The sequence below is a fragment of the Austrofundulus limnaeus genome, unplaced genomic scaffold, assembly GCF_001266775.1.
Source record: "Austrofundulus limnaeus strain Quisiro unplaced genomic scaffold, Austrofundulus_limnaeus-1.0 Scaffold1066, whole genome shotgun sequence".
NCBI classification, from domain to species: domain Eukaryota; kingdom Metazoa; phylum Chordata; class Actinopteri; order Cyprinodontiformes; family Rivulidae; genus Austrofundulus; species Austrofundulus limnaeus.
Genome location: NW_013953468.1, coordinates 64,317 through 73,462, shown reverse-complemented (window position 1 = coordinate 73,462; position 9,146 = coordinate 64,317). Strand labels below are relative to the sequence as shown.

The following is a 9,146-nucleotide window of genomic DNA, read 5'->3' as shown; positions in this document are numbered from 1 at the left end:
CCTGTCTGTCCATCTGTCTGTCCCCATCTGTCCACCTGTCTGTCCATCTGTCTGTCCCCATCTGTCCACCTGTCTGTCCATCTGTCTGTCCACCTGTCTGTCCACCTGTCTGTCCATTTGTCTGTCCACCCGTCTGTCCACCTGTCTGTCCACCTGTCTGTCCATCTGTCTGTCCACCTGTCTGTCCCCGTCTGTCCACCTGTCTGTCCCCCCGTCTGTCCACGTCTGTCCACCTGTCTGTCCACCTGTCTGTCCATTTGTCTGTCCACCCGTCTGTCCACCCGTCTGTCCATCTGTCTGTCCACCTGTCTGTCCACCTGTCTGTCCACCTGTCTGTCCATCTGTCTGTCCCCCTGTCTGTCCACCTGTCTGTCCACCTGTCTGTCCACCTGTCTGTCCTCGTCTGTCCACCTGTCTGTCCATCTGTCTGTCCACCTGTCTGTCCATCTGTCTGTCCACCTGTCTGTCCCCGTCTGTCCATCTGTCTGTCCACCCGTCTGTCCCCGTCTGTCCACCTGTCTGTCCACCTGTCTGTCCACCTGTCTGTCCACCTGTCTGTCCATCTGTCTGTCCACCTGTCTGTCCACCTGTCTGTCCACCTGTCTGTCCTCGTCTGTCCACCTGTCTGTCCATCTGTCTGTCCACCTGTCTGTCCACCTGTCTGTCCATCTGTCTGTCCACATCTGTCCACCTGTCTGTCCACCTGTCTGTCCATCTGTCTGTCCACCCGTCTGTCCCCGTCTGTCCATCTGTCTGTCCACCTGTCTGTCCACCTGTCTGTCCATCTGTCTGTCCACCCGTCTGTCCCCGTCTGTCCACCTGTCTGTCCATCTGTCTGTCCACCTGTCTGTCCACCCGTCTGTCCACCCGTCTGTCCACCTGTCTGTCCATCTGTCTGTCCATCTGTCTGTCCACATCTGTCCACCCGTCTGTCCATCTGTCTGTCCACCTGTCTGTCCACCTGTCTGTCCACCTGTCTTGTCTGTTTGTTTGGTACCAGAGGGACAGAGACTCTCCTCAATCAGAACTGATCCAGAACTTTGACTCGTCTCCGTTTGAACTCCCATTTAGACCCAAAGACGGTCCAAACCAAACAGACTCAGTTCTGTCCCCTCAGCTCCTGAGGTCACTTCCTGTTGAAGGGAAGAAGTTCTGATCTGCTCAGTGTCCCGTGTTTTTCCTGTTTCAAGGTCTTGTGGTTTCAGGGGAACAGAGAGGGTCCAGGAGAGACCTGGTCCTGCAGGACTCCCAGGATTCCCCGCCCCCTCTCCTCCTCCTCCCAGCAGCAGCAGGAAGCTGCTGACTCTTTCTATCTCATCCAACAATGTCGTCCAGTTTCCTGTTTCCCTCGGCGCTTCAGGTTCTGTGTCTGAAGGAGGTCCACCAAGTCAGAGGCAGGTTCTGAACTCCTGAGGACCTGAACTCCTGAGGACCTGAACTCCTGAGGACCTGAACTCCTGAGGACCTGAACCCCAGAGGACCTGAACCCCAGAGGACCTGAACCCCAGAGGACCTTGTATGGTCATGAGACCTCAGACCTCGGTGATCTTCGTTGTAAAACACTCTGAGGTGACAGCAGGTCCTTCAGGACCTCTGAAGACCCCACGTTCCTTAAAGGAGGGACTGTTGTTCGGTGAACAAGGGGTCCAGTGTGACACAAACACACACTGAGGACTCCCTCCGGTCCCAGAGCGACGGGTCCAACACGGCGGTGTGTAGCAGGAGGGCGGGACGTGGATGACGTCCACGCCGTGTCGGTGCTGCTCGCCTGGGTGGCCCACTTCTTCTCTCACTTTGCCTCTTTGTTTGCCTCTGGACCAACGCCAGCCTGAGATCTGTGGGCCGCAGACACTGAATGATTCACTGCAGTGTGTGTGTGTGTGTGTGTGTGTGTGTGTGTTGGATGGGTGTCAGTGAGGTAACTCTCGCTGCAGCAAACTGGAGTCTTTATGTCCGAATGCTAACTAGCCTCTCATGCTATGACAGGCGGCAAGCATGTCATTTATTTTCGTGTGTGTGTGTGTGTGTGTGTGTGTGTGTGTGTGTGTGTGTGTGTGTGTGTGTGTGTGTGTGTGTTCTCATGAATTACATAATGGATTTTAATGAAATTCAGATTAATAATTGATCACTTTTATTGAACTTTTTGCTACCATTAGCTAGCCTTTGCATCTGTTACCATCCAGCTAGCATTTTGCTACTTTMAGAATCAAGTGTTTACTGTCATGGCTACCCTTTGCTGCTAGTATATTGTTAGCTTTTAGCTAGCCTTTTCTTACTGTTAGCATTTATGTATACTTTTGCTGCATTAAACTAGGCTTTTGCAACTTTTGGCTAACCTTTTACTACTAGTAGCTTTCAGAGGACTTTTGCTACTTTTAGCTAGCTGTTGCTGCTTTTAGCTAGCATTCTGCCACTGTAAGCTGCTAACTAAAATGCTGTTTTACTTTTAGCAACACTTTTTTTTACTGTTAGATATCCTTTTGCTACAATAAGCCCTGTGCTACTTTTAGTTAGCATTTGGCTATGTTTTCTTATAGATACATTTAGCTTCTTTTAGTTTTATTATAAACCTTTTGCTACTTTTGACCTTTAGTGTTTTTGTAGGTTTAGCTTTTCTGATTTTGATAGAAAAGGCCAGATGTTTCTGCAGCTAACCAGCATTAGCATACAGCTGAATTCTGAGTAGTAGTAGCTGAACTCTGGGTGGTAGTAGCTGAACTCTGGGTGGTAGTAGCTGAACTCTGAGTGGTAGTAGCTGAACTCTGAGTGGTAGTAGCTGAGAGTCACCAGGCAGCAGATGATGTGCTGTTCTTTAAGGAATTCCAGATTTAGTCTGAACTGTTTTTCCTCAGTTTTTATATWTATTTTGTTTCTTTAACAGGAAGTAAAATAAATCTTTTATGAAAAAGAAGAAATGTGAAGAAGGAAGTTTTAAATTCTGTCACCAGAACCAGTTTAAGATCAAAGGCTTTTAGAGATAAAGAGTCTTTTATCTGTCATCAGTCCTGAGACCAGCATGTGATCCGGTCCTCAGGTCTGTGGAGGACCAGATCAGCCTGGGTCCACCCTGATTCCAGACTCCTTGTTTATGTGATGATGTCAGCGGAGGTCCATCGCCTTGTTGTTTGTTTGTTTGTTTGTTTGTTTCACGGAGCTCTTTACGGAGAGGAGGAGGGACTCTGGAGGGACGGCTGCTCGCGAGGGGCTCAGCTGCTGTGGTTACTAACCCCTGAGCTCGGCCCGGTTAGCAGACAGGAAGCAGAATTATGATCAGACAGAAAAGAGTCTTCTTATGGAGAACATAAAAACTGTCATCACTGTGCAGCCAAATGAGAAACCAGAGGTTCTGGCCCGGAGGTTCTGACCCGGAGGTTCTGACCCGGAGGTTCTGATCCAGAGGAACAATAAAGATAAAGCTAATAAAAATGTTATTATGAACTGAAACCAGTGATGTTCTGAACTCACGTATGAAACTGAGCTCAAGTTAAAAGTATCAAAACGCTAGCTAAAAACTAAATGAGAGCTAAAGGCTGMAAGTATTGAAAAATAAGCTAAAAGGAACAAATTACTAGCCTCAAGCCAAAAGCATCAAAATGCTAGCTAAAAACTAAAAGTAAAAAAAGGCTAACCACAAGTGAAAAGTAGCCAAATGCTAGTTAAAGGTCACAAATGTAGTTAAAATCTAAAAGTAGCTAAAGTTTGGCTAAAAGCTAGAAATAACAAAACRTTGGTTTAAAAACTAAAAACAATAACAAACTAGTTTAAAGATAAAAGTAGCCTTATTCTTAAAGTGTTGCAAAAGGCTAGCTAAAAGACAAAATGAAGCAAAAAAATTGGCTAAATGTAGCACAATCTAGCCATAGCTAACTGCTAAAAGCCTAAAATTGCAGAACTTACTAACAAAGGCCTAACTTAAAGTTAAAAGTAGCCATTTGCTAATTAAATGTTGCAAAAGTCTAATTAAAAGCAAGAAAAAAATGCAAAATGTTATTTTTAAAATTAAAAGTAGAAGTAGCAGAATACTAGCCTGAAGCTAAAGTAGCATGAAAAGCTAATTAAAGCCACTTAGCTCTTAGTTTCTCGATGAACKGAAGAGATTTTTATTTATTTCTACTCGATATTTCAGAAAATCTAAAGTTTGTGAAGAAAAGAAGTCGCAGCACTTTCCTGATCTTTGATGATTTATTATTAATGCTGACTCAGCAGGTCTGACAGTAAATCATGAATCAAACTTCAGCTCTGAGACGGTTCAGCAGATCCTGGACCAGAAACAGATCCTGTCAGAACCTCATGACACGTTTCAGAAATAATGTCAGATTTCAGATCCCAAATATAAAAAGCCTGARTGAAAACTTTGAGTCTGTTTTGTGTCTGTGAAGCAGCGTCATTGATTCATGTTTTTATTTGTGTAGAAATACACACCTCAAATATTCTGCATGTGTTGTGATAATAATACTTTACTACAGTTTTTATGTAATTATAACTCTTTTTTAATTTTTGCTTTAATTGTTTAAATTCACGCTAAAAAGCATTTAAATATGAAAAAAAAGTTTTTATTTCTAATCTTATTTTTCTTCTTCTTGTCTTGCAGACCACATYAACAGAGGTGCAATTTGGACCAATGAAGTTATATAAAGACCCACTTCAGGTACTGTAAATAACGACACACCTGAGGGGGAGGAGCTTCAGCAGAACAGTCTGTTTTCAGTTTACAGCTGAAAGTTTCCATATTTGCTTCTAATTTCTCCAGTTTTAGATCTGAAGAATGATTTGTTTACAGATTCCATCTAAATGTAAATAAATAAACAAATAAATAAACAAAGAAGAGGAGAGTTCTGGTCCAAATGTTGAGTGGATGTATTGTGGTCCAAATATTCACACACCACACCAGACCATGAAGAGTGCACACAGGACCCTCAGAACCAGGACCGGACAGTTCCTTTGTGTTGCTGAAGAGCAGGCTAACTGTCTGTTAGCAAAATATTTCATGAACCACTGTGTTCATTGGATGTTACTGATTACCTCTTCAAGATGGCCGCCACAGCAGATCAGCACAAGAATGGCTGCAGCTCTGTCAGGTTTACAGACACTGAGCTAAAATTTAGTGTGKTAGTAGCTGAGAGTCAAATTTATCTAAAACTAGCAAAACTAAAAGTTAACTTTAGAAAAGCTGTAGCTAAAAGCTTATGTCAAAACAGCTACAAGCTTTAATTAGAAAAGCAGGTGCATAAAAGTAAACACTGTAAAACAACGGCTGAAAGCTAGATTTKCTAAATGGGACCTAATGCTACAATTAGCAAACCCATAGCTACAAGCTAATTTGAGCAGGAACAGCAAAAAGCTAAACTTGGCAAATAGAACCTAAAAGCTATCATTAGCAAACACAATGCTACAAGCTAAAATTAGCCAACAGATTAGCTAAAAGCTAAATACAGCAAACACAACTTAAAGCTGTCCTGATGCATCTCAGTAATCCAGGTAAAAAATCAAAAGGAAAAAAAATATAGGTCTTCTGGACGGGTTCTTCTCTAATGAAACGTTTCGTCTCTCCTCCAAGAGACTTCTTCAGTCTGAGAGTTTCAGGCTAAATTCAGGCTTTTAAGTCCTGCCTACAACTTAAAGCTGTAATTAGCAAAAATGTAACTACAAGCCTAAATTAAGAAAGTTGTCTGTAAAATCTATAATTACAAAACTGGAGATAAAAACTGGAATTTGTGAAACAGTAGCTAAACTCTGCAAACAGGACCTAAAAGTTTTAGTTAGCAATACCATGGCTACAAGCTAAAATGAGCCAGAACAATAGCTAAAATAAGCCTAGCAAACAACACCTAAAAGTTATTGTAGCTACAAGTCTAAACTAGCAAAGATGTTGCTAAAAGCTAAATATTCAAAGCTATAGACAAAAACTACAATTTTAAAACAGTAGCTTTAAGCTAAATCTGCAAACAAAATCTAATTGCTGTAATTAGCTTAGCCTTAGCTACAAGCTGGAATGAGCAGCTAAAGCTAGTTTCTGTAGCTAGTTTAAAAAATATTTTAGAAATAATAAAGAGCTCTCGATGTATTTAGAAGTTTTTAAACATATAATTTGTATTAAAGAATACAAGGCATCCTGTTCAGTGTTTTGATAAATGATTAAAACAGGACAATGTTTGATGACGTCATTAGATTCTTGAAAAACAAAACAAGCATCTGGAAAACTAAACAGCTGGAAAACAGTAGAGCGAATGCTGACTCAGCGTTCTCATTGTTACAAGAAATTGTGTCTGACTGGAAGGAAAATGCTGAGAACCGAGTCGTGACTCACGTCTGCTCCGTCTCTCTCCAGGTACTTTTAGTTTTTGCCAAAGAGGACAGTCAGAGTAATGGCTTCTGCTGCGCGTGTGACAAGGCCAGCTACAGGTGCAGCGTGGCGCGAACACCTGACTCTGCTCTGGAGTGCTTCTCGGAGAAGCACCACGACCTCGTCGTCATCGACCACAGACATTCCAGACAGTTTGACGCTGAAGCACTGTGCCGGTAAGATGGCAGCCTCATCACCAACACGCTGCTGCTCCTCGTTGTGTTCCTGAAGTGACAAAACTCCGTGTTTACCCAGAACCTCTCTGACCCGACACCTCTGATTGGTTTAAAGCTGGGTTTTGTTTGGTCTGATGAGGACAAAACAAGAAGAGTTCAGCTGTAGGTGGTTAACTGAAACACAGTGTTACACAACAGCACAACGTTTTGTCTCCCGCCACGAATCAAAGAGCCAACATGGAAATGCCCTCAATCTGTTTTTGAGCCAGTGAGCTGAATAACAGAAAAAATAAGTAGCGAGCCGACTTCCATTTTTGGTGTACGGCTGCATCCAGGCATAAGGTCCTCAACAATTGGGTTGCCATGTCAAAATCCAAGATGGCCACCACCATATACGTGAGCTATCGACCTCGATCAGTTGAGTTAACAGTGCTTTCTAGTAGGGCTGTCCTGATACCAGTTTTTCTCAAACCAACTATGAGTACTTCAGTTTTGGATACTCGCTGAAACAGAGTACTTACAAAGCTAGAACTTAAACATTATGCAATGACTTTAAAAAGAAAATTTATTTTGTTGAGAAGAAAGTGGCTCTACGTCCTTCTAGAACCACAACCTCTCTGACAGGATCAAACCAAATATACAGCATGATACAACGGTGAGCACAGCTAACCACAGTTAGATTCACTAATCTCTAATCCACTAAACAAGAATCTTAACTTTGCTAACCTTTAATCCACTAAAAAACAGCTCCACTAATCTCTAATCCACTAAACAAGAATCTTAACTTTGCTAACCTTTAATCCACTAAAAAACAGCTCCACTAATCTCTAATCCACTAAACAAGAATCTTAACTTTGCTAACCTCTAATTCACTAAAAATAGCTCCACTAATCTCTAATCCACTAAACAAGAATCTTAACTTTGCTAACCTCTAATCCACTAAAAAATAGCTCCACTAATCTCTAATCCACTAAACAAGAATCTTAACTTTGCTAACCTCTAATCCACTAAACAAGAATCTTAGCTTTGCTAACCTCTAATCCATTAAACAAGAATCTTAACTTTGCTAATCTCTAATCCACTAAAAAATAGCTCCACTAATCTCTAATCCACTAAACAACAATCTTAGCTTTGCTAACCTCTAATCCACTAAAAAAATAGCTCCACTAATCTCTAATCCACTAAACAACAATCTTAGCTTTGCTAATGCTAAACTGATTACAAAATTAGTGGAAGCTAAGCTAACTGCTAAAACGACTGTCAGTCTTCGTGTCCTTCCAGTTGAAGACTGGTGGACTGACACACACCTGTTGTTAGTTTTCTATTGGTTTAATTTGAAGGTGGGCGGGATCATTTGTGGCAAATCCACCTATTCAAACCAGAGTTATATCTCTGTCCATTTGACCGCTTTCAGAATAAAAGCATTTATTTGATGGTGTTTGTATTTTTATAAAAACAGTTGAAGTTAATCAAACTACACAGAAATACTGTCTCTGCCACTTCTTTTACATAGTCAGTTATTTTATTTATTTAATTATTAAATGTTATTTTGTTTCTTTTTGACTCTAAGACTTTGTTTAGCTACTAAAGATGCTACAAGCTAACAAACACTGCCCAACATGTCCAGCATGGCTTAGAATAGAATAGAATAGAATAGAATAGAATAGAATAGCCTTTATTGTCCCGCCGAGGGGAAATTCAGGTGTCACAGGCTTGTAAGAGGGGATAGTTCTTATTTCATTTGGGATAAATGACATTACTCATACATGAGTAGAACATTTAGGAGTTGTAAGGCCCTGATCCTGATTGGACTGACCGCGGTGTGTTTGGTTCTGTCTCTGACGGGAYGAAGGTCCAGCTGCTCAGTTTTCATCTCTAACTCTACAGATTTGTGTCTGATGAGCAGCGTCTTCTCCATCTTTAGCTCAGTCCAAAAACACATGAACAAACATCGACCGGGCTGCCCGCCGCGTGTTAACGTCTCTTACTTTGGGCCGATCCATATGTTCAGTGTACACACAGGGGATCTGATGGGGACGGGGACTAAAGGGTCTTTATGACCACTGGCTGTGGGGGAAACCACAGGCGGATGAGCGGTCCGGTACACTGCATTCTTTCAGGCCTGGGCCGGCTCACGGAGCTCCACGGCTGCCGGCCGGAAGAATCAGGTGAAAGAAGTGAAAGAGTCGATGGCCTGAGCTGCTCTCTGACTCAATGCTGCCTCTGTTTGTGTTCAGGTCGATCCGAGCGCTCAGCTCCTCAGAAAACACTGTGATAGTCGCCGTTGTGAAAAGGTACAGCTTCACTTTCTTTTTTTAATTAAATCATTATGGAGTTAACTTTGGGCCGTAAAGTTTGTTCAAAAAAATGTTATTTTGAAACTGAAAGAAACACATTTCAAACAGAGAAGTAATTTTAAACAGCCAGTGTTACAGCTGGGAATGTTTGGTCCAGCCTSTGTCAGTGATGATGTCACACCCATGGTCATCAGAGGCCCCGCCTCCGATGACCATGGGTGTGACATCATCACTGACAGAGGCTGGACAAAACATTGGTCATCGGAGGCCCCGCCTCCACATCAAAACAGAACCAGACGTTTGAAACTGAAAAATAACCCAAGTCTAACA

At 42.3% G+C, this 9,146-nt stretch overlaps 1 protein-coding gene across 1 annotated transcript in view; it reads left to right on the top strand.

Moving 5' to 3' along the window:
- pde8a (phosphodiesterase 8A) overlaps positions 1-9,146 on the top strand; it is a gene marked incomplete in the record, with an annotated part of 40,892 nt that overhangs the window by 23,104 nt on the left and 8,642 nt on the right. The window contains 3 exon segments of the mRNA XM_014030466.1: positions 4,592-4,648; positions 6,329-6,519; positions 8,757-8,813. Coding sequence (XP_013885920.1) covers positions 4,592-4,648; positions 6,329-6,519; positions 8,757-8,813 — 305 coding nt within the window.